This window comes from Onychomys torridus, chromosome 20 (assembly GCF_903995425.1).
Source record: "Onychomys torridus chromosome 20, mOncTor1.1, whole genome shotgun sequence".
Lineage (NCBI taxonomy): Eukaryota > Metazoa > Chordata > Mammalia > Rodentia > Cricetidae > Onychomys > Onychomys torridus.
Window position 1 is genome coordinate 41,935,055 of NC_050462.1, and position 25,066 is coordinate 41,960,120.

Genomic DNA, 25,066 nt, shown 5'->3' on the forward strand with positions numbered 1-25,066 from the left:
CCGGTCTCAACCTTTGCCCTCCCCCCCAAAAAAAATCTGCTGCCCGGGCGGCCGCCGCCGGACCTGTCCGCACCTGTCACCCACCAGCCGGAGACACCACCAGCCACGCCGCTCCCGCCCCAAGCTCTCCGGCCCGCCTCGGGCCACCGCGGCCTCCGAGACCCGGTTCCTTACCAGGTGTCCCCTTTCCGGAGCGAGGTTTTGAGCAGCGTCGCGATGTCAGAACGCTGGGTGTCCAGGTCCGCCGCTCCGCCTTCCGCCATCTTCTTCCACTAGCGGCAGCGGAGGCGGCAGCGACGGCGGCGGCGGCACGCCCCGGAGCATTGTGGGAATGGCGTCCGCGGCCCCGCCCCGCCGGCAGGCCCGTACCAAATGGGACGCGAGGGCGGGGGAGCGAGGGGGCGTGGCTCGGGCGCCCAGAGCGCGGGCTGGCGGCGCCTGCGCTCTGCGGGCCGCTTCGGTGCCCTCCGGCTCGCCCCTGCATCCCTCCCGGCGTGGTCGCTGCCGCCGCGGCCCGGCGCTTGCACCGACGCCCCGGACCTCTGTGTTTGCACGGTTCTCGCCGCCGCCGCCGCCGGGCGCGGCATGGCGCTTGCTCTCCCTGGCCTGGCTCGCCTTTGCCCGGCTGGCCCCTCTCTTGCCCTGGCCGCCTCCCAAACCCATTTTTTTGCCAGTTCACTGCCCGCTGGAGGGCGGGGCCGGCTGAGATACGGCAGAGAGCGCGCAGTTCCGTGACTTGGGGCTTTTCCTTTCCAGCCGCAGCAGAGCCCAAGCCCACTGACGGTTGGCACAAAGAGCGCTCTGAAACCAAAGGTTTGGACGCAGTGCCTGCCCTTCCCAGGTGCCTCCGTAGGGACCTTCCCTACCTTTCCGTACCTTTCTTAGGCTCTTTGTGACGCCTCCTGTGTGTGGCGCGCGCAAACACACACACACACACACACACACACACACACACACACACCCCATACCGTAGCTGCAGTGCAAAACATGTCCCGGTGAAAGATGTATTGAATAAGTGAATAAGGCCAGGTATGGAAAAAAAAAAAAAAAAAACCTCATCAGTATCAGATTAGCATTTCCTTCGTTTAATTTCCATGGGTGTATATTCCCGAAGTTAGACTAGATAATATAAACTGCCTTTGAAGCCAACAATTACAAAGGGGGAAAGTCAGCCTCTTAAAAAAAAAAAAAAATCAAACACCAAGGTCACAGGGCAACTGGGAACGCAAGGTTATCACCCAGGTTCCAAATTCGAAGTACTCATTACCTCCATGGGAAGACTGAATTAAGATATAAAGTCCGTAAGAGCTTAAACATCTCTTTTTATAATTTGCTTTTCTGTGTATGCATGTTCACTGCTGCACTGGTGTCTACTATCATTCTATATCAAATACCAAGAGACACGTTTCCAAATTAATTGTGGCAAAACTGCTGTTTCCCAGAAGGGAGACACCCAGCCACCCCCAGTATAGCGAGCGGTATGTGATAAGTTAAAAGATGGGCAATCGTCTCTCCATTTTTAATGCCTCCTAGTTGGTGGGAGTGCTGTGGAGATGGGCGTGGCTGCGTTAGCAGGAAGTTCTGAACGCTTCCACGTGAAAGTGGGATTGAGCCGTTTAGTTTTCGTCAGTTTGACCGAATCTAAAGTCACTTGGGAGGAGGGGAACCTTAATTAAGGAATTGCCTCCACCTGAGCAGCATGTGGGCGAGTTAATGAGGCATTTCCTTCTTTAATGATTGATGTGGCAAGCCCCCTGTGGGCAGGTGATCCTGAGTTGTGTAAGAAAACAAGCTGAGCCCTTTGGTGGTGGCACACTAAACAGGAGGCTGAGCCAGGCGGATCTCTGTGAGTTCGAGGCCAGCCTGGTCTACAGAGTGAGATCCAGGACAGGCACTAAAACTACACAGAGAAACCCTGTCTCGAAAATCCAAAACCAACCAACCAACCAACCAAACAAACAAACAAAAAACCCAACAAGCTGAACAAAGCCATAAAAGCAAGCCAGTAAGAAGCCATGGTCCATGCTCTCTGCCTCATGTTTTTAAAGTCTCTAGGTTACTGTCTTGAGTACCCAGTTTGACTAACCCGAGTGTGAGCAACCCAAACCTTTTCCTCCCCCAAATTGCTTTTGTTCGGAATGTTTCGCAGAAAGCAAACTGGGCCAAGTGTCTTATCGGTGTCATGTTTTGGATGAGTCAGGGTTATGACTGCTTGTTCCTCCTGCATGGTACTTTTTTGTGTTACTTCATACTCCATGAGAGTCTAAAAGTAATTTCCATTTACTGCCGTTTCTTGTGTTATTTGACCACTCCTGATTAAAAAACTGAGTTTTTGGGGTTGGGGATTTAGCTCAGTGGTAGAGTGCTTGCCTAGCAAGCGCAAGGCCCTGGGTTCGCATCCTCAGCTTCAAAAAAAAAAAAAAAAAAAAACTGAGTTTTTCTGACTATGGACATTCTCAAGGACTCTTCCTCCCCCTCCCCCGCCTTTCCATCACTCTAAAGTGGAACAAAGTTTCCAAAGAGAGGCAACATGGTATGCAAAGAATATGCTGTATCCACAAACACATGGCTTCAGACTTCTAGGTGCCAATACTCAATCTGTCGTTTATTTATTTTATTTAAAATTTGTATTGCATTTATTTTCTGTTTATGAGTTGAGCGTGTGCATGCAGCAGCCTGTCATGGAGAGCACAGGTCAGCTTGCCGGAGTCAGTTCTTTCCACTCGGTGGGTTGCAAGGGATCAAACTCAGGTAGCTGTGACTATACCTGCTAAGCCCAATTGCCAGCCTCGATTTTTTTTTTTTTTAAACAGAGGGGAATCTCATGTATTCCAAGTTGGGCCTGTAACAGGATAACTCAGAACTTCTCAGATCCTTCTGCTCCCCAGTGCTGAGATCAAGTTCAGGACTTCCTGCTTGCTACCTATGACCTCTACCAGCTGGGTTCCATCTCTGGTCCCCCATTAAGGATTTTTTTTAAAAATGAAGGTTAAAAGAAACAATGTGTGTAGCCAATCAATAAATGTTGGTAGGAAGAGTAGGGCTGATGGCAAGATAAATTGTGTAGCCAGTGTATGTATCATATCTCAATAAAGCTATCCTTAACAAAGCATTCAGGACTTTAAAGGTAAAACTCTGTGGTCTGCTATTTTATAAGCATAACAGAACCAAGAAGTAATGCATTATTCACACCCTCTCTTCTAGTTTCCCTTCAGACAGAATGGTGGAGACCTATAGCCATGAGAGAGAAGAAAAAAAGACCCCCCCAAATCAAACAAACAAAATACCCTAACAATCTTCACCTACACTGTGCACAAAGGAGTGGGCCCTTGATAAAGATGTATCCATTCACATTATACATCAGGGTTACGAGATCATCTTGGAAATCTAACTAGTTGGCATCATAGTCAATATGTGGTTACAATGTCTTATTTAATAGGCCTGTAAAATAGCATCATTGTTCTGCCTCACTCCTCTGAGATGGGGTGTCCCTCTGAATCTAGAATTTGCCTTATTTCAGCTAGATTAGTGCCAGAGATCTGTTTCTGAAGCTTAAAATCATTTCTTTTTACATCCCTCTTGAATAAAGAGGAGAAAACAACTTCATGACCTGAAGTCACAGAGATTTTTGACTGGAAGTGAGGGATTGGTACTGTTTATGGAGAATTACTGTCTTCACTGCTGCTCTCTTGAGTTGACTTCTTCTCATGGTAAATCTTCGAGGCTGGTGATTGTTATTTTTTATTTTCTTATTTGAGTGTGTGCCTGCATGTCTGTTGGAGTGTGTGTGTGTGTGTGTGTGTGTGTGTGTGTGTGTGTGCAAACAGAGGCCAGAAGAGGGTGCCAGTGTCTTCTGTCACTCCACACATTCATTTGAGGCAGGGTCTCTCCCTGAATCTGAGACTCGAGTTTTCTTGGGTAGACTGGAGTCCCAGTAATCCTCTTGTCCTTGCCCGTCTTGGAGCAAGCAGGCTGGCATGATAGGCATGTGCCCGTTGGTTGCATTTGGGTCCTCATCACTGAGCAGCAAGCACGCTCTCTTGTTACTTCCTTAGACTCGCTGCACTGTTCCTGATAGTTAAAAAACCCAGGGATGGGCCGGGCGGTGGTGGCACATGCCTGTAATCCCAGCACTTGGGTGGCAGAGGCATGCGGATCTCTGTGAGTTCGAGGCCAGCCTGGGCTACCAAGTGAGTTCCAGGAAAGGCACAAAGCTACACAGAGAAACCCTGTCTCGAAAAACCAAAAAAAAAAAAAAAGTACCGGTTTTGAAATCTGAGCTATTACTAGGAGGGATATTTTTGATCTCCTAAGTGCTCTCTTCTCCCACTGATGTTAGAACACTCCCTTGTTCAACTTTGAGAGATTCCTGTACTGAACAAGTAAGAGATAGGGCTTCACGTATAAATATTCCACAAGAGACTAAGGCTTACAAACAAAGTGTCAGTTTAGCAAAAACAACGGTGGTAGGTTCCCCTCCAGGGCTCTATGATCTTCTCTGCTGGTTCTTGGCCAGGTTTGGCTCAGTAAGAATGAGTTTTGTGCTGTGGAGCAGGCATCCCATCTAATCAGAAAGTGCTTGGTTACTCCCAGAACTGGCACACCCATATCCCACCCGTGGGTATGTCTTGCCAGCCAGGCAATTGTTGTGGCTCCTGGGGTCTACAGCTGGGTAGGAACATTGATGACTGCCCATCCCGCAGCTCCTTGTATCACATTCCCAGCACCATGATAACTCGCCTGCAGGCACTGAGAAACTTCCAGCACCCATCTAGTGTGATTTCCTCGGTGTCCTGCAACCCAAGGGCCCTGGCATTAGCCCGTAATGTTACGGTGGCCTCTGGGGCTACCCGACCAAAACTTCTAGGGAGGGATCCTATACCTGGGGCTGGAATTCCCATTTCATAAACTTTGGCTTCTGGTAGGAGTGTTACCCATGTATTGGGGGGAGGGCGGGGTTGTACCTCTATGAAACTGTCAAAGTTTAAAAAAGAAAACCCCAAGCCTGCAGTGTCGGGTGAGCTGTGTTCAGTCTGGGGTGAACAGGGAAAGACTATAAAGTGCTGTGTTCATGAATAGTATGGAATGGAAGTAGGAGCCGGTTCTAAGGTTAGCTTTGCCAGCTTTACAGTTTTGTAGCGTTGGCGCGATGAGCCCCCTGATGGCTCAGTTTCCCTTCTCCTCGCTCTTCTGTGGGTTGTACCCTTCTGTAACCCCCACCCACTCGTTCTTATTCGTCTTTCAGGGTTTTTTTTTTTTTCTCTTTCTGTTATATAATTGTGTTCTTTCCCCTCTCCCCACCACCGGCTCCCTAAACAGCTAGAAGGCAGCGCAAAGGTGGGGGAGTAGCGCAAACACCAGACTAGCGTGTAGTAAAATGCCTGATCTGTTAATGATATTTTGAAACTTGGAGTGCCACGATGCAGCTTTTGAAGCTTAAGAAACAGGTTAGGTTCTGATAAAAAGGAGGGAAAAGTAGTGAGATGCATGTAGGACGTCTTACAGAAAGCCAGAGTGCTTGGATTTTGAGTCTGGCTTGGTGCCACCGACTAACCAGTACTTTTGCCAATTTATTTAATCTCCGTGAGCATCTGCCCCCTCGAGGCAGCCTAAGGTGATTAAACAGTATTGTCTAAAACGCAAGTGCTTGCCCAGTTCAGATATGCCTAATGTAAATGGGCGAAGAAGCCATTGAGCTCTGCACCCCACCTAAAGGCATTAAAATGAACGGAACCGGAACACACAAAATTTTACCTCTGGCTCTGGAAGATCAGGAGTGTTTAATTTGGACGGGAGCATGAGGGCTACAGATTAATGTTGGCTGCTGTTTGTATCCTCCTCCTTTTCAGACGCACACACAGAGTGCTTTGAAAGGTCATACCATACCTAAAGGTAGGCAGCATGCTTCCCTGTATATTTCACTATATGATGAGAAAACTGGGCTGATTTCAGTCAATGACTCAGATCTAGTCCAATAGGTCTAGAATCAGTCACAATAAAACTTTGATAGAAAGTATCGTCTCTTGGTGCTTGATTTTTTTTTTAAAGTGAAATATTTGTGTACAGCTGGAAACTTTTCAAAAAAAAAGAAATAACTTACACTGTCCAATCAAGAGTGATGTAAGCCAAGCCAAAGCTAGTTTTAGGGAAAAACAATCTTTGGTTTTTTTTTTTTTAATGTATTTGTTTTATTTATGTGTGAGTGTTTTGTCTGTCTGTCTGTATGTATGTATGTATGTACACCATATGCATGCCTGGTGCCTGTGATTGTCAGAAGAGGGTGTTGTGTCCTTTGGAACTGGAGTCACAGATGGGCATGAGTGCTGGGAACTGAGCTTGGGTCCTCTCTAAGTGCAGCAGGGGTTCTTAACCACTGAACCTTCTCTCCAACCACTATTTTATATATATATATATATATATAATTTGTTATTTACCTCTATGGATGGACTTTGAGGCTGTTAAAGAGCCATTTAATAAAAATTAAAAACAATCTAGAAATGTTTAAGTAGCAGCCTCTGGGGCCTTCTCCTTTCCCAAGCCTCCTCCCGGTGGACAGGGCAGAGAGAGCTAAGTGATTTTGGAGATGCTGGTCTTGAACACAATAATCATTTTAACATTATATACTCATTGTTTGTTCTTCTCATTGCATTCAAAAGTCTGAGAACATTTTATGCTGGTAAAACTGACACCTATACTACCAAAGTGGAGAAACTAATGATGCGCGGAGTCTGCCAGTGTTCAGGTTCCAGAGAGATTAACATTGGTTTCTCCCAAGAGAGGACTGAATTATTCAGCTTTTCTCTTTGCACAGTGCTTCTCTTCATTTGGCTGGAGGAGCCCAAAGATCTAAACTGCTTACAAAGAGTTTTAGAAGAATATAATAGTAATTATTAAACAATATCTGCGCTCCCATCCTGATGGAACTTTGACAAGGCACTCTTTATAACACTCGTCTCCCCATCCTGTCTCAGCAGCAAGACACTACTGACCATAGAGTAGGTTTGGTAAAGTGAGAAAACACCAATAATGAAGAAGAGCAAGCTCAATGATGTTATAAAAATATTCCTCATTACTTTGTTTTGCTAGCCGGTATGCTTCTGTTTAGGACCGATTGAATGGTGGTAATCATGTTTCATAATTTTGTAATGGTCCAAGACTGCTACACAAATAAATACTGGACACAATTTCTACAACAGAAGGGATTCATTGGAAGAGTAAGAAATAATTGTATACGTCTATAGATAATCCAACTTTCTTAATCATACAAGAGGGCAAGCAACTCTTTGTGCATACTACTTCTGTAATACTGGAAGATTTAGTTTGTTTTCAAAGTGAAGATAATTGCACACTTGTTTAAAAAGTGAATTCAATAATGAATGTGAAGCTATTTGAAGACCTCAGTATACACTGTTCTGGGCTGACACTAAATGTGAGTATTGAAACAAATTCATTTTCATTAAGATCACACAATTGTTATGTAATAGCAAACAGTTTCGTTAAAATTAAGTTAAAGATAGCCAACTACTAGAAGGGTTAAAAAGGACCGTAAGGCTAACTTTATGCCTAGTGTTTTCTGTGAAGAATTCTTTTGTTTTGCTTTGTTTTTGTTTTTAGGAGATGGGGCCCCGCTATAAGGCCAGGGTGGCTGGAATGCACCCTGTAGCCTAGACTAACCCAGCCCAGTGATGCATCTGTCTCCAATTCTTGAGTGTTGGAATTACAAACCTGTGTTACAACACCAGATCTGTATGAGGAATTCTTAGGGATAAAACAGTGTACTTAGAAGCTGATGGTAGAATAAATGATAAAGCATATTTTGTGTGTTTATGAATAGTTTTTTATTAAGCCATAAGCATGACAGATAAAAGACATGATTTACAGTCATTTTGCCTATGGATTTATAATGGGGAAGGCAGACATTCCAATGTCAGAACCAGTGAATGAGTTTTCTTCATGGCTAAAGGGACTTTGTGGGTGTGGTTAAGGTTGAAGACCTTGAAATGAAGAAGTTATCCTGCATTTTCCAATGGAGTCCAGGCTAACCACAAGGATACTTAAAAAATAAAAGAAGTGTTTTCGCTTATGTTTAGAAGGTGGGAGGGACACAGAGAAGCAGCTTAGAATAGGAGAGAAAGATCCATGAGCTAGTTATGTGGATGCCTTTTAGAAGCTAGAAAAGGCAACTGAATATTAATTCCCGCCTAAAGCCACCAGCAAGGAATACAGCTTCACCATCACTTTTAGCTTCGTAGGATTTGTGTCAAAGGCCTAACCCATGTGACAGTGCACTTTTCTGTCTCCAGACACAAGGTGTCTGGTAATTTATTGCAGCAGCAGTAGAATACTAATAAATAGTAGGGCAGACTATCTCAAGCAGCCAAAACAAAGCAAAATCTAGTCAGGTCTGAGATCAGTCATTGTATCCACTTACCATGGTACACTGAACAACAACAATAACAAAAATAATAATAATAAATTTGACTGTTGTTCTCTGGGTTACAAGTTGGAAACATATGGAAGGCTTATCTTTTTAGCAGTGAGCTCTGGAAATGACCATGAGGAAAGTTACAGATACGTAGAAGTCTTTGGTGATTATGAGACAATTTTAACTTTCAGAGGCAATAACATCCGATTCCCAACATCAGCTTTTACTAAATGCCCATCCATACACAGTGAACATCTAGAACTTATAAACTATGTTGACTGTATTTAAGCTGTGCCACATCAGCCAAGGATAAGCGACAGTTGATAACTAGAGAGTTTCTAGACAGGTTTCTGCAGAACAGTCATTGACCCACCGTGCAGAAAAAAGTCTATAGAGACTCCGAGTAGAATCTCCGAAGCAAGTTAGGACAGTCACCCAATGAATCTCATTATATTATGGTTCACCAGGTAAAAGGATCAATGGGTTATAGACATGGCCTACATGGATATAGAAAAAGATGTTTATTACGAAGGACCAGGGACGAAGATGCCCATATTCGTGTGTTTCTAAACTGGAAAATGTGGTATAGTTCTATTTAAACTTGCAGCCCTGAGAAACGAATAATAATGGTACTAAGTCCCAGTTTAAATCTGAAGGCTTAAATACTTGGAGAGCTAATCTTCGAGGACACCAGGAATTAGACAGCCCATCTTACAGAGAGACTTAGCACCTCCTTGTTCTTCTTGTCTGCCCATCAACGTTTTGGATGGTGCCCACCTTCATTTCTGAGTGTAATTTTGACCCAGTCTGTAGATTCCACTGCTAAACGATTCTGGTAGCATCATCACAGACGCCCTCCGAAACAATATCCTACTAACCACATGGGCATCCATAGCTCAGTCAATTGGCGAGTTAGTTGACTATCACAGTCATGTATTACAGCCAGAGAAAACTGAGTCAGATGACTTATGAGAGGCAGATCCATAAATACATTCAGTCCAAGATATCACACCACTCTTAGAAAAAGGTCAGAAATCAAAGCCCATTTTCCAGCCTCATGTTCTCCCTTCTTCCTCCCTCCCCTGTTCCTCTCTGTCTCCTTTAGTCCTTTCTATCTCCAAAGGCATTTGGTATGATTTTATATGGACAGTGGTTCCCCGGTAAGTACTTACTGAGTGCATGATTTCTCAGGGAAGTTAAAAACAAACGTAAACTCTAAGTCAACTAATGTTAGCAGGAGGTAAAAGTGGGCCAAAGTGGTGTGTGACACTACCGTAGAGACAGGAACAAATGTCGTCTCTGGGTAGGACACTGACAGCCATCCAGAGCCACAGTCCCACCAAAGACCAACTCTGTGCACAAATGACTTGGTGTTACTTACAGGAGTGGAGGTGAGGGGTTACCTCCAGGATGACTCAAAGGCAGCAGCAGCAGCCCAGTGTGGATGAAGATCCATGAAAGCCAAGACCCGAGAGCTCTCTATACATCTTGGAGTTGGGGAGTGCCCTCTCCTCAACAGCCCTTACTGTTCATAAAAACTGCACATCTGGTAAATTCAGTCTTCAGACTTCTTGAGACTTTTAAGTTGTTTACTTCCCGAATCTTAAAGAACTTCCCGAGTTTTAATGAGCTTCTTCCAGGAGGCAGTGTTTCAGTTGGGAGGAAGTTGCTACATCCCAGAAGAAAAAAGACCCAGCACCCAAATCCCTGTGCTTTTATCAGAGCAAAGGTTGAGTAATACCCTTTAGACCAGTGGTTCTTGACCCGTGGGTGGGGCTCAGACCCTTGGAGGTTAGAATAACGCTTTCAACAGGGGTTGCCTAAGACTGTCGGAAAACACAGATATTTACATGACAGTTCATAACAGTACCGAAAGCACAGTTAGGAAGTAGCAAAGAAAATGATTTCCTGGTTGGGGGTCAGCACAGCATGAGGAACTGTATTAAAGAGTCGCAGCGTTAGGAAGGTTGGGAACCACCGCTTTTGACGAGTGTTCTCACTGCTTTTGATGGTCTCATCTAAATGATGCTGTCCAATGAATTTCTCTAAATCGCTGCAGAGAAAAGTAAATGCCAGACTTCTTCATGAGAAGACAGTGTAGCGGCAAAAGTAAGACAGTTAAGAACTGCCAGGTTCTCAAATAAGTAGATACTGAGAGGGCTAGGGAGCCAGACCAGAGCCATCACAGGTTTCTAACGGTCCTACCAGGGACCAGGCCTTAGTTTCTTCCATTTACTGGAACTGGCTGGAGCTGAGCAAGCAGTTCTCAGAAAGACCACACTTGGGGCAACCAATCAGCAGGCACCCCACAGCCTTCTGCTGGCTCAGCAGGCACCCCAAAGCCCCTTCCAGTGGCTCAGCAGATGCCCTCCAGCCTTCTGCTAGCTGAAGATAGCGTTTCCTACCCTGTAGCTGGAAGGTCCCTAACCACTAGAGCCTCCCACCCATCAGCCCTCAGACTGATCTTTCTTCCACCAATCAGCATCAGATTAACCCCTCCTCCCTGGAATTCCTTAACTCCGCCTAAAAGGACCTTTGGACCTCCCTTTGGGGTCGCTATTTGCCACCCTAACCTGTTGGAAACAATAAACGCTTTTGCTAAATTGCATACGCGGCTGTTGGTCTTTCTTGGGGGCTTCTCTTGGATCCTGACAATACTTCCCCAAAGTTTCAACTGTTAACATGCTTTGCATGTGAAAACACTAATTTCACATTGCTTAAACCAACTCTGAGAAGAAACAGGAATTGGACTCGGGAGGCTTGGAATCCCAGCGCTGTGGAGGCAGAGCTGGAGGGCCACCACAAGTGTGAAGCCAGCTTAGTCTTCAGAGTGAATTCCAGGTCAGCCTGCAAGGGGATACAGTGAGAGTCTGTTTCCAAATGTCCATGCTCCCAACTAGGGGGGGTTCTGTCGCTCTCCCTTCAGAAACAGAAACACAGCGGGCTTCAAGAGAGTAAAAGTTCGAATGCAAAAGCATGCCAACCAAGAGAAGTTGTGAGCAGTATAGCTCTGTGCTCTGGGCAGGCTTTGGAGTGCCACAGGGAGAGAGGTCACTAGCAGGTGTTACAGCTTGAAGGCTCTCCAGGGCTTTGGGTGCCAACTGAGAGCTGTCCCTTGCAGAGGAAGTTGGCAGAAGGCAAGCTTCTGAAACAGATTATACAGGAGCGGCAGTTTCCTTCTCTGGAGGTCTCTGGAACAGCAAGTCTTGGGGACTGGATGCAGCTGCAGAACAGTCCTGTTTGCACTGAAGTGCGGGGACTTGGAGGCTGCGGTGAGAAGGAGTGGCCTCTGCCTGCAGCCTTGGGTGAGTCTTTGGAGACCTGGGCAGTGGAAGTGAGCTTCTGAAAGGTCTATCTGTGGTGTCTTCATTTTCAGAAAAGTGTGGAGTGGGGTTCCCTCCTATGGACAGGGTGCAGACACAGACACAGTAAGTTAAATAGGAATACAGTTTCTTTCAGGTTTGAAAGAGCTTTAATACTGTTTTCTTTTTATTGAAAATAGATTTTTTCCTCCTCACATAATATATCCTGATTATGGTTTACCTTTATTCCCCACCTAACCTCCTGTCTGGATCCCCTCCCCTTCTGTCTTCCATTAGAAAACAGATAGGCTTCGAAGGGATTATTACTCATCATTATAATTATACTATATTATGCTACAATAAAAACTAACACACTGGAATTGAGCAAGACCAACAGAAGGCAAAGAGCCCAAGAGAAGGCACAAGGAACAGACCCAACTCATTTGCACACTCAGGAATGCCACAAAAACACTAAAACTGGAAGTCGTCATACTCTATTTTACACAAAAAAGACCTGGTGCAGACCTGTGCAGGCCCTGAGCACGCTGCCTCAGTCTCTGTGACCAGTTCTGATCATCTTGATTTAGAAGGCCCTTGTTTTCTTGGTGTTCTCCATGCCCTCAGGCTTTTATACTCTTTCCACATCCTTCCCTGCACCCTAAGGGGAGAGATTTGATAAGACATTGGTTTCTGGCTGACTGTTCCAGGTCTCCCACCCTCTGCATTTTTTTCTGGCCGTGAGTCACTATATTGGCTCCCAGCTGCTGCAGGAGGAAGCATCTCTGGGTAACTAGATACTGATCTATAAGTCTGCAGAATGTCATTGGAGTCATTTTATTGCTTCTTTTTTGGTTTTTAAGAACAGTAGTATTTGGTTTTAGCCTGGTCTATCTTGGTCCCTGGGCTATCTTGTTTCTGGTTCTTGGTCGCCCAAGCAGTGCTGGGTATGATGGGTTCCATCTCATAGAGTGGGCCTTAAGTCAAACCAGATACTGACTGGTTACTCCCACAAGCTTTGTGCCACCATTGCCCTAGCATATCTTTCGTGCAGAACATTGTTGATCCAAGAGTTTGTGGCTAGCTTGATGTATGTTTTTCTCTTTTGGTAGGGTGCCTAATACCTTCCTGTGCCAAAGACACTAGCACATAGGGGTGAAGGTTCTATGTGGGCACCAGCTTGGCTTCTCCATGTCCAGTGAGTTGTGTGGATATTGTTTTCAGTAATGGGAAAGCCTTGCTTTCAGTTTGTGGAGGGCAACCTCTAGTCTTGGCAACATCCTGGGTTGTTTGGGTATTCCCATGGGGCCCATTTGGCCAACAACTTAATTAGATATAATCGAATATCAGGACTGGACACTTGACAAGAGATGGCCAGTTGAGGCTCTGTTTCCCCCATTATTTGGCAATTTAAGTCAGATTACCTTTGTATATGTATATATATTTTTAGGAAGTTTCTTTTGTATTAGAGTTCCACACTGCCCCTCAAATGGCCCTTAATTTTAGCTCCTTCTCCCCATATTCTCTCCCTTGTCCCCTTTCCCCTCCACCTCTGAGTCTGACCCTTCTGTCCCACTCCCCATCCATAAATAATTATCTTTTCTAGTTTGCTCTCCTAATGAGATCTATCTCCTCCACCCAGCTCCTTTTTCTGTACCTAACCTCTGTTGGTTCTATGCATTGTAGCTTGGTTCTCATTGACTTACCAGCTAATATCTGTATATAAGCTAATGCATACCATATTTATCTTTCCAGGCTACCCCATTCAGGATGATTTTTTTTTCTTGTTCCATCCATTTACCTGTGAATTTCACGATGTCGTGTTTTTTAATGTCTAAGTCATACTCCATTGTGCAAATGTACCACATTTTCTTTATCCCTTCTCTTGTTGAGGGACATCTAGGTTGTTTCCAGTTTCTGGCTCTTATGAAGAGAGCAGCAACACTCTGTGTGTGTGTGTGTGTGTGTGTGTGTGTGTGTGTGTGTGTGCATGCATGTGTTAGGTGTGTGTGTGCACACCTGTATGTTTATGTGATGAGTCCAGATGTTGATATTGAGTGTCTTTCTTTATTGCTCACCAATCTTATTTTTTGAGACTGGGTCTCTCACTGAACTGGAGCTCTGATTGGCTGGACTGCTTTGTCATGAAGCTCTGGATACTAGCCTCTGTTTGCCTCCCAGTGCTGGCATTGGAGGTATACATTGTGACACTTAGCTTTTATTTGAATTCTAGGCATCCAAACCCAGGCCTTTGTGTTTTCATAGTAGGCACTTTACCGACTAAATATAAATATCACAAAATACACAATAAATTTTGTTCACCACACAAGTATAGGGAACAAGTGAAATCCTGAGTGAATGTGCATTGTCATATGGGCACAGCAGTACCTAGGATCCAATAGCACAGCCCCATGGAAGCAGCAAAACTTTCCTCAGGTAAGTCTCAGGGGGATGGCAAAGCCTTCCTCTGGTCTGAATGTGAATATTGACAGTGTGTACAGAAAATGTCCACCATCATTTTCTCACTCCGGATGTTTATGGCCTAAAGACTGGTCCTCTACAGAGATTGCTCCTGCTGAGATTAGCTAAACTCGCCTCCTTGTTCAGCAGTGTGCAGCAACCCAGCCTCCCTGTTCAAATGTAAGCAATAAGCACACTGAACTTCCTGGATGTGCGGCTTGCTCTGTAGAGAGCCCAATCTACCAAAACCCAGGATTTCTGGGTCAGTGTGTCTGTCTTTTCTTCATTTCCTAATGGCCCCAGTTAGGTCAATCCCTGTAACCATGCAAGATGAAATGCACAGGCATTTATAATAATGGACAACCTTTAAATGGAAAGAATAAAATATTTGAGAGCTGGAGAGATGGCTCAGCAGTTAAGTGCACTGACTGCTCTTCCAGAGGACCTAGATTCAATTCCCAGCACCCATGTGGCAGCTCACAACTGTAACTCCAGGATCCAATACCTTCACACAGATGTACATACAGGCAAAACATCAATAAAAATAAATAAATTTAAAAAGTATTTTAATGAAAAAATTAAAAAACTTATATAGTAGCATCTACATTCATTTCTTTATAATGTGAACAAGTCACAGATAGGGCTTTCTACAGCAAAATCTTATTAGTACTAAAGTTGTTAGGATCATCATCTTTTTTTACTGTGTTTCCTTCTGTTGCTATGATAAAACATTGTGACCTAAAGCAAGATGGTGAAGAAAGGATTTATTTTACCTTATACTTTCTGTTCACAATTCGTCACAGAAGGATGTCAAGGCAGGAACTCAGGGCAGGTACTTCAAGCAGAGCCTGTGGAGGAATACTGTTTGCTGGATCTTCCTCTAGTTCATTTAACTAGTTTCTTCATACACTCCATGCTCAATTGTCTAGGGATGGTGCCATCCACAGTGGACTGGACCCTCCTGCATCAATCATAAATCAAGACTATCCCTCACAGACATGACCACAGGGCAATTTTACACTCTATGTTGTGTCAAGTTTTCAATAAAATATAACCAGGACAGTTGCTATACATAGTTACTTTACATTTAGGTAGGGAAAAATACTACATAGAAGTAGCTGAAAGAAGGAAGTGAGGCTTTATTTTGCTTCATAGTTCAAGGGTACAGACCATCATGGCTGGGCAGTCATGGTGGCAGGAACATAAGGCAGCTGGTCACATGATTTCCATAGTCAGGAAGAAGAGAGAATAAGGAATAATGATGCTCAGTTAGTTTTCTTCCTTTTTATGGATGGTATTGTCCACATTTAAGGTGAGTCTTGTCACCTTTATTAGCCTTAATCTAGACAACCTCTCACAGCCATATCTAGCAGCTTGTCTCAGAGGTGATTCAAGATTGTGTCAAATTGATGATCAGCATCAAGGATCACATCTTAGCATAGCCGAAAGTTGTCATTTTCTACTGATAGGGTAATCATTTTATTTTGTAAGACGATTAGTGTTGAGTCTTAAGAGACATGCACATGGTACATTTTGAGTGCAATGATGTGCTTATAGATACATCACTTGGTTTCTCATAGGTTTTATGTATTCTTTCATAAATCTAATTATATATTGATTTTATAATGTTAGGTTGGAGTCATATCCTACATAAGGGTTATGTTATAAATGTCTTTAAAATTATTGTATAGTCAGAGATACTATTGAAAATCCTGTTTATTTTATCCCTAAAGTAAAAAAAAAATGTAGTTTTATATTTTGGACATGATACATTGCAAAATAATGTAGGAGAACCCAATGAGATTTTCTATAAGACATAACAGAGGCAAATATTGATGTCTGTATTCTAGAATATTCTCCTATAATCATAGTTCTTGTGTGGAATTGAAGGAGAAGTTTGGTTATGCACAATTCTGCCACTTGACTGCAGTGCTTACTCAATTTGTTTTGGATATTATATCTTTATAGCATTATACAAAAATGCTTTTGTTGTAAGAGAAAAAGGGATGGGAAACTAATTCTAAATTGTATAAAGGTGCATCTGTGAACTTTACAGCTTCCTAAAAAACTGTGATTAAAAAAATCAAGGACCAAACCTTTGAAGAAGAGCCAACATAAATTCTCATCAAAATGTTCATAAAATAGAAAGGGAGAGGCTGGGAAGATGGCTCAGTTGGTCAAGTCCCTGCTCTACAAGCATGGGGACCCGATTTTGATCCCTCTTACTTGTTTTAGAAAGCCAGGTGTGTGTCATGGAGCTATGATCCTAGCATTGGAGAGCAGGTGTCTCTGAGACCACCACTGCGAGCAGAGTCAAGAGATAAGAAGGTAGTTCTGCAAGAGATAAGAAGGTAGTTCCATAAGAGAGATGAAGGCAGTTGAGTTCAACATGACTCAGTAGCTGGTGTTGGTTCAAATTTTGAGAATCTGACCTTGAGTAGTTTATTTTAGGCCTATTCAAGCACAGCACAATTTGGAAAAAAGTTTCCAGGTGACCATTAACTTAATGTTCTATGAACAACAAACATGACTACATCAAAACTCTTTGTAACATACAAGTGACATCTTCCATAAAGATGGCTCCTATAGACTAACTGAGAAAACAGGCTTAAGATAAACAAGTTCATGATGAGTGTCTGGGGGAAGCACCAGTGTAGCCTGAACACACAGATATTACAAAGGTCACCAGGCTATCAACTGCATCCCCTCTCAGCCTTCCGGACAGAAAACAGGTTATGCATTTTTCTCAAGAGACAACCATATGTGCTTAACATTCTTGGGTCCCCAAATGCTTATCTGTGAGAACAAGCACCTCCATGTCTCCTACTGGAGAAGTGGAAACAGGATGATTCCTAGGGCTCATTGTCCAGGTGGTTTACCTGGCAGATGAAGTCTAGGTTTAGTGAAAGATTCTCTCTCAAAGAGAGAGAGTGTGTATAGTGGAGCAAGAAATGTCAACCCATTGCTTCCCTTTACACATGCATATATGTGTATACATCCCCACATGCACACACAAACACATGCACTTACACAAACAGGAAGGAACACTACCACAATCATCTGTGAAGTCCGTACTACCCCAATACCAAAACTGGATAAGGATACAACAACAAAAATTATAGACTCCGTTCCTTAGTGAATATAGATGCAAAAATTCTTTTAAAAACTCTGTCAAACTGAACTGAAGAACATATTAAGATCATGCACCACATTTAAATTGGCTTCATTTCAAGTATGCAAAGTTTGTTCAACATGCATAAGTAAGTGTAACTCATCGCATAAATAGATTCAAGGGCAGAAATCATATGACCATCTCAGTCAGTGACGACAAGCCTTCAACAAAGTTTAGCATCCATTTGTGAGAAAAGCCCTGGAGAAATTAGGAATGAAAGGAACATGCCTCCATATAGTCAGGGTATATACAACAAACCTAATTAAGATCATTTCCTCAAATATGTAACAAAACAGGGTGTCTGCTCTTTTTAATTCATTCAATACAGTGTTCAAAGTCTTAGCCAGAGCAGTAAGACAAGAGCAAGTAGTAAAGGGATACAAATAAGAAGTCAAATTTTCCATATTTGTAGACAATTTGATCCTGTACATAAAAGACAATATAGACTCCACCCCCAAACTCTCAGCACAGATAAATGTACTCAGAAAAGTAGAAGGAAATAAACCAACATACAAAAATCAGTAGCTTTCTGATACGCCGATAAGGGACTTGCTGAGGAAGAAATCAGGTGAGAAGAAATCCCATTGTTAATAGCTTAAAAGAAGAAGAAGAAGAAGAAGAAGAAGAAGAAGAAGAAGAAGAAGAAGAAGAAGAAGAAGAAGAAGAAAACACCAAGAAATAAGCCTAACAAAGGAGTTGGAAGGCCTATACAATCAAATATTTAAGACATTGAAGAAAGACACCGAAGGACACAAGACAATAGAGAGACTCCGTGCTCACAGACTGACAAAATCAATATGGTAAAAATGACTCTTATTACTAAAAGCAATCTACCTGTGCAATGCAATCCCCATCAAAATCCAGTGACAGTCTTTTCAGAAATAGAAAGAAAATGACCCCACATTTCATATGGAAGCAGAAAAAAAAAAAAACCCCAGATAGCCAATAAACAAAAAGAAAAGCCCTGGAGGTATGAAAATACCCGTTCTTAGAACAGTGCTTTAGCAACAGCAGAAATCATGTTACTGGTACAAGAACAGAAACATAGACCAACGAACTATAATAAAGACCCAGAAATACATCTGCACAGTTACTATAAATTAAGTTTTTGGCAAAGTTGTGAAAGTCATACATAAATTTGAGAAACAACCTCTTTAACAAATGGTACTGGAAAAATTGAATTTTTACTTTTAGAGAGATGAAACTAGATCCATATATCTGACTCTGCTCAAAAAATAATTCAAAACGTATCAAAATGCCTTAATGTAAAACCCAAAACTTTGAAACAGTGAAAGAAAACATAAAAGGCTTTAAGATATACATACAGGCAAAGATTTTTGCATGTTTTCCGACAGTACAGAAAATAATTCTTTTATTATTTTATTTTATAATTAAATTTTACCTATCAGCCAGGGATTCCCTGTCCTCCTTCCTCCTATCCCCAGTCTTCCCCCACAATCCACTCCCCATTCCCACCTCCTCTGAGGCAAGGTCTCCCCTGGAGATTCAGCTCAACCTGGTAGATTCAGTCGAGGCAGGGCCAGTCCCCTCCTCCCTACACCAAGACTGAGCAAAATGTCACAGCATAGGCTCTAGGTTCCAAAAGGCCAGCTCATGCACTAATGACAGGTCCCAGTCTCATTGCCTGGGGGCCTCCTAAATAGTTCAAGCTAATCAACTGTCTCACTTATCCAGAGGGCCTGATCCAGTTCCATGGGGGCTCTTCAGCTACTGGTTCATAGTTCATGTGATCGGCTAAGGAGATTATGGGAAGTTAAGCTTTAGCAAAGCAAAAGGAACCATCATTTGAGTGGACAGATAGCCTACACTATTGGAAAACCATCTTTGGCAACTACTCATCTGAGAGAAGATTAACACTTCAGATACACATATATTCATGTTTTATTTATTTATTTTATCTTATGTGCATATTTATCTGTGTGAGGGTGTCAGATCCCCTGGAATTGGAGTTACAGACAGGTGTGAGCTGACATGTGGGCACTGGGAAAAGAGCAGCCAGTACTCTTAACTCCTGAGCCATCTCTCAAACCCCAACGCTTCTGATATATTAAGCACCAGCTCCTCCAAAGCATCCAGTCAATAAAAGGGTCAATGACATGTCTCAAAAGATGAAATACAAATGGCTAGTAAGTACTTTAGAAAGCAGTCAACATCTTTAGTCATCAAGGGAATGCAAATTATAACTGCTTTGAGGTTTCATCTCACCCCAGTCAGCATGGTTGTCAGTAAAATAAAAACAGAGAGACACAAGACATCTGCCAACAAATTCTAGTGAGGGGAAGAAGAACACTTATTTCACTGCTGGTCAGAAGGTAAACTTGTGCAGTCACTGTGGAAATCAGTATGAGAGTCCTCAAAAACTGGAAACAGACATAGCTCCATCCCTTTAGGGTCTGCACCTAAGGGACTCTGAGTCAGTTGCACATCCATGGTTGTTGCTGTGCTGTTCACAGTTGCCAGGAAACAGAAGCAGCCCATTGCTGGATGAGTGAATAAAGAAAATGTGGTACATATACACAGTGAAATTTTGTGCAGACATAAAGAAAAACGAAGTGATGACATTTGCAGGGAAATGGATAGAATTGGGAAGTCATTATGTTGATCAAACAAACAAACAAACCAAAAAGCCAGACTCGGAAAGGTAAATACTGGTTTTGCTCGTGTATGAAACCTAGACTTAAAATTACATGTTGACATTGAAGGGTGCACTAGAAGATAGAAAGACTCCATATTCACAGAATGATAGAATCAATATGGTAAAAATGACCCTATTACCATAAGCAATCAGCCTATGTAATGTAATGCAATGTAATGTAATGTAGTGTAATGTAATGTAATGTAATGTAGTGTAATGTAATGTAATGTAATGTAGTGTAATGTAATGTAATGCCCTTTAAGCTCCTTTTCTGCCTTCACTAACACAGACATTTGGGACAGATGGCCTGACATAGTCCGTAGGTATCTCCAGGGCTAGACCTTTGGCTTTGTTCCCGTAACAAACAATTTAAACAGAAAATACTTAGAATGAATGCACACACACGCTATATCTATATAAACTATGATTACACATCTATCTGTATCTTCATCTCCATCCCCAATATAATTACCTGTAGGGGTCAGGGGAATCTCCAAAGAGTTGACTTTGAGTGATGTGCTACTCTTGATAATTTTTTTTCCCTGCTTTGTAGTTTCCATAGCTTTTGTTGGTTATTCTTAGTAGGAGGGAACAACAACCACAAAGAATAATGTTGGGCAATTTGAGAGGGTAATAAAAAGCAGATATTCTAATGGTTCAGTGATGTTAATATCTTTCTTTTGATGCTAACTGTGTAAATCCACTGGGAAGGGATTAGAATGCCGCCAGTGTGTAATGATTGCTAAATAATAGCTGTAATAATTAGAGAAGGTTTCTTTTGGGCTGTCATCTTAGCATTCTGTATTTACACAAGGTGGCTAGTTTTTGCTGGTTCACGTTCCTAGCATTTAAGCACACAATAAAACAAAAATTAGTCTGTAAGTTGGTACTTTTTACAATAAGCATGAGTATATATTGCTGCTTGGTTTAATTAACTACATAATGTTGTTGTTGTTTTTTTTTTAATTGCTTCATTTGTCTAATAAACTGAAATGGCTATAGGGCTTTATTCCAGCCTACAAGATACATGGTATGTATATATAAATATGTACTTAGGAAGCTTTTAAAGCCAGGAAATGCTACATTTTGAATCCAGCATCACACACACTAAAGCATTTTCCTGCCATATTTCTTTAGCAGTGAGGTCACGAAGGGGGTTCATCTTGACATTCAAACATGGACTCTATATGAAAACACATGGTAGTAAACTGACATCCTGATACTTTTCATGGACTTTGAAAATCTTTTTTATTTTATTATATTTTATTTTATAAATGATCGGCCGGTAGCTCAGGCTTATTACTAATCAGCTCTTACACTTAAATTAACCCATAATTCTTATCTGTGTTTAGCCCCATGGCTTGGTACCTTTTCTCAGTACAGCATTCTCATCTTGCTTCCTCTGCATCTGGCTGGCGACTCCTGACTCTGCTCTTCCTCTTCCCAGCGTTCTTACTTTGGTCCCCTGCCTACACTTCCTGCCTGGCTACTGGCCAATCAGCATTTTATTAAACAAATTCATGTGACAAATCTTTACAGTGTACAAGAGAGTTAGTCCACAGAATTTCCCCTTTTTTTTTGTCTAATTAAAAAGAAAGGTTTTAACTTTAACATAGTAAGATTATATACAACAAAAACAGTGATTAAGTAAGAATTACAGTAATACTATCTGACCCATTTGCATTTGGCATAATTAGATAAAATACTTAATTATCTATCTTATCTTAGTGAGTCTAAAGTTTTGTATCTAATTTATCTTCCATTATAGCTAAAGAAAACTATAGCTATCTAGCCTTCAACTCTATCAAAGACTCTAGAAGGATATCATGTTCCCTAATGACAGGGACATCAGGCTGCCTGGACAGTCACCCAAAGTACCTCTGCAACATTGGAGCATCCATCTTTGGCCTAAAGGCCTAGCATATCTGACAAACCTTTTTCAGAAGCAGGAAATTTTGAAGGACTATCCTATTTTGTCTTGGCAAAGTTCATGTTCACTTTCTTTTGTGTCCTGCTTGTCTAATTTGTACTGCGTGCTGTCAGCAGTTGAGGCAAGGACACTTTCTTTGGCCACATGGCTAGCTTTTGCCATAAAGAAAACAAACTTCATATAGAGTTTCTTCAATGCCCATCATCCTCTTTGAAGTAACTGGTGCTGTCAGGGACACATATGTCTCACTGTCAAGAAAGGTCTAAGTTAAAACATTTTAAATACCACATTCTGTAGGTCTTTGAAGTGTTTGAAGATTGCTTATCTATCTGAAAGATATCTCTGTATGACCTTGAACACAAACCTAACAATAACTATAAGTTTGGTATTATAGATGATTATTAATCCATATTTTTAAATAATTTGATTTAATTTTACATATCAACCACAGATCCCCTTGTCCTCCCCCCTCCCCCCAATTCACCTCTCATTCCCATCTCCTCCAGGGCAAGGACTCTCCTGGGGATTCAGCTCAGACTGGTAGAATCAGTCGAGGTAGGTGTCCAGTCCTTTCATCCCTTCACCCAGGCTGAGCAAAGTGTCCCTGCATAGGCCCCAGGCTCCAAAAAGTCAGTGCATGCACTAAGAACAGGTTCTGGTCCTACTGCCTGGGTGCCTCCCAAACAGTTCAAGCTAATTGACTGTCTCACTTATCCAGAGGACCTGATCCAGTTAGGGGATCCTCAGCTATCGGTTCATAGTTCATGTGTTTCTACTAGTTTGGCTATTTGTCTCTGTGCTTTTTCCAATCATGGTCTCAACATCTCTCACTCATACAATCCCTCCTCTTTCTCGCTGATTGGGTTAATGTTAGGGTCTTCAATTCAATTACATTGGTCCACATGTCGGTTTTTATGCCAGTACCAAGCTGTTTTTATTACTGTAGCTCTATAGTAGAGCTTGAAGTCAGGGATGGTCATACCTCCAGAGGTTGTTTTATTGTACAGGATTCTTTTGGCTATCGTGGGTTTTTTGTTTTTCTACATGAAGTTGAGTATTGTTCTTTCCAGGTCTGTAAAGAATTGTGTTGGTATTTTGATGGTACATTGAATCTGTAGATTGCTTTTGGTAAGATTGCCATTTTTACTATGTTAATTCTGCCTATCCATGAGCATGGGAGATATTTCCATTTTCTGACATTTTCTTCAATTTCTTTTTTCAGGGACTTAAAGTTCTTGTCATACCAGTCCTTCGCTTGCTTAGTTAGAGTTACCTGAAGGTATTTTATATCATTTGTGGCTATTGTAAAGGGTGATGTATTTCTGATTTCCTTCTCAGCCTGTTTGTCAATTGTATATAGGAGGGCTACTGATTTTTTTGAGTTGATCTTGTATCCTGCTAGGTTGCTGGTGTTTTATACGCTGTATGAGTTCCTTGGTTGAATTTTTGGGGTCACTCATGTATCCTATCATGTCATCTGCAAATAGCGAAAGCTTGACTTTTTCCTTTCCAATTTGTATCCCCTTGATCTCCTTATGTCATCTTATTGCTCTGGCTAGAACTTCAAGTACTATATTGAATAAGTATGGGGAGAGGGGACAGCCTTGCCTTGTTCCTGCTTTTAGTGGAATTGCTTTGATTTTCTCTCCATTTAATTTGATGTTGGCTGTTGGGTTGCTGTAAATTGCCTTTATTATGTTTGGTTATGTTCCCTGTATTCCTGCTCTCTCCAAGACCTTTATCATGAAGGGGTGTTGGATTTTGTCAAATGCCTTTCCAGCATCTAGTGAGATGATCATGTGGTTTTTTTCTTTGAGTTTGTTTATATGGTGTATTACATTGACGGACTTTCGTCTGTTGAACCACCCTTGCATCCCTGGGATGAAGCCTACTTGATCATGGTGGATAATTGTTTTGATGTGTTCTTGGAGTCTGTGTACCAGTATTTTATTGAGTATTTTTGTATCAATGTTCATGAGGGAGATTGGTCTGTAGTTCTCTTTCTTTGTGGCATCTTTGTTTGGCTTAGGAATCAGGGTAATTGTAGTCTCATAGGAGTTTGGTAATATTCCTTCTGTTTCTGTTGTGTGGAACAATTTTCTGATGCGTTTGCCTTTATGTCACTTGGCCTTTTTCCTTTGTTGTTCTTAATATTCTTTCTTTATTCTGTACGTTTAGTTGTTTAATTATTATGTGGCAAGGGGACTTTTTTGGGGGAGGTCTAGTCTGTTTGGTGTTCAATAGGCTTCTTGTATCTTCATAGGCATTTCCTTCTTTAAGTTGGGAAAGTTTTCTTCTATGATCTTGCTGAATATATTTTCTGTGCCTTTGAGTTGGTATTCTTCTCCTTCCTCTATCCCTATTATTTGTAGGTTTGGTCTTTTCATGGTGTCCCAGATTTCTTGGACAATTTGTGTTATAATTCGTTTTGGCATTGGTATTTTCTTTGACTGATGAATCCATTTCCTCTATTGTATCCTCTACACCAGAAATCCTTTCTTCCATCTCTTGTATTCTGTTGGTTATGCTTGCATCTGTGTTTCCTGTTTGTTTACTCAGATTTTCTATTTCCAGCATTCCCTCTGTTTGTGTCTTCTTCATTGTTTCTATTTCCCTGTTTCATTGCCTTTTCATGGTTTTCTTTAAGGGATTTATTGTTTTTTTTTTTTTGTCTTATTTGTCTTTTCCTCTAGTTTTTTAAAATAGAGTTTTTCCCATTTTTTGTTTGACTTTTCATTTTCTTTCTTTATTTCCTCCACTTTTTTGTTTATCTTTTCCTCAATTTCATTTTTGAGTTTTTTTAAAGGCCTCTAGCATCTTCATGATGCTATTCTTTTTTTCCTTTTTTATTTATTATATTTGTGTTTCAATTTTACACATCAGCCATGGGTTTCCCTGTCCTCCCCCCTCCCGCCCTCTCCATTCCCATCTCCTCCAGGACCAGGACTCCCCTGGGGATTCATTTAAACCTGGTGGATTCAGTACAGGCAGGTCCAGTCCCCTCCTTCCAGGCTGAGCAAAGTGTCCCTGTGTAAGCCCAAGGTTCCAAAAAGCCAGCTCATGCACTAAGGACAGGTCTGGGTCCCACTGCCTGGGTGCCTCCCAAACAGTTCAAGCTATTCAA

General features: G+C 42.1%; 1 protein-coding gene across 3 annotated transcripts in view; it reads right to left on the bottom strand.

The window, feature by feature from the left end:
* The window catches only part of Usp15 (ubiquitin specific peptidase 15), a 95,150-nt gene extending 94,780 nt beyond the window's left edge, over window positions 1–370 (bottom strand). For 2 of the 3 annotated variants that reach the window (XM_036169853.1, XM_036169852.1), the window contains exon 1: window positions 175–370. In XM_036169853.1, the coding sequence (XP_036025746.1) occupies window positions 175–263 (89 nt within the window). In that variant the 5' untranslated portion in view covers window positions 264–370. The remainder of the gene's footprint in view (window positions 1–174) is intronic. The other variant, XR_004943279.1, reaches the window with a different exon arrangement.
* Window positions 371–25,066: the final 24,696 nt, after the last annotated feature.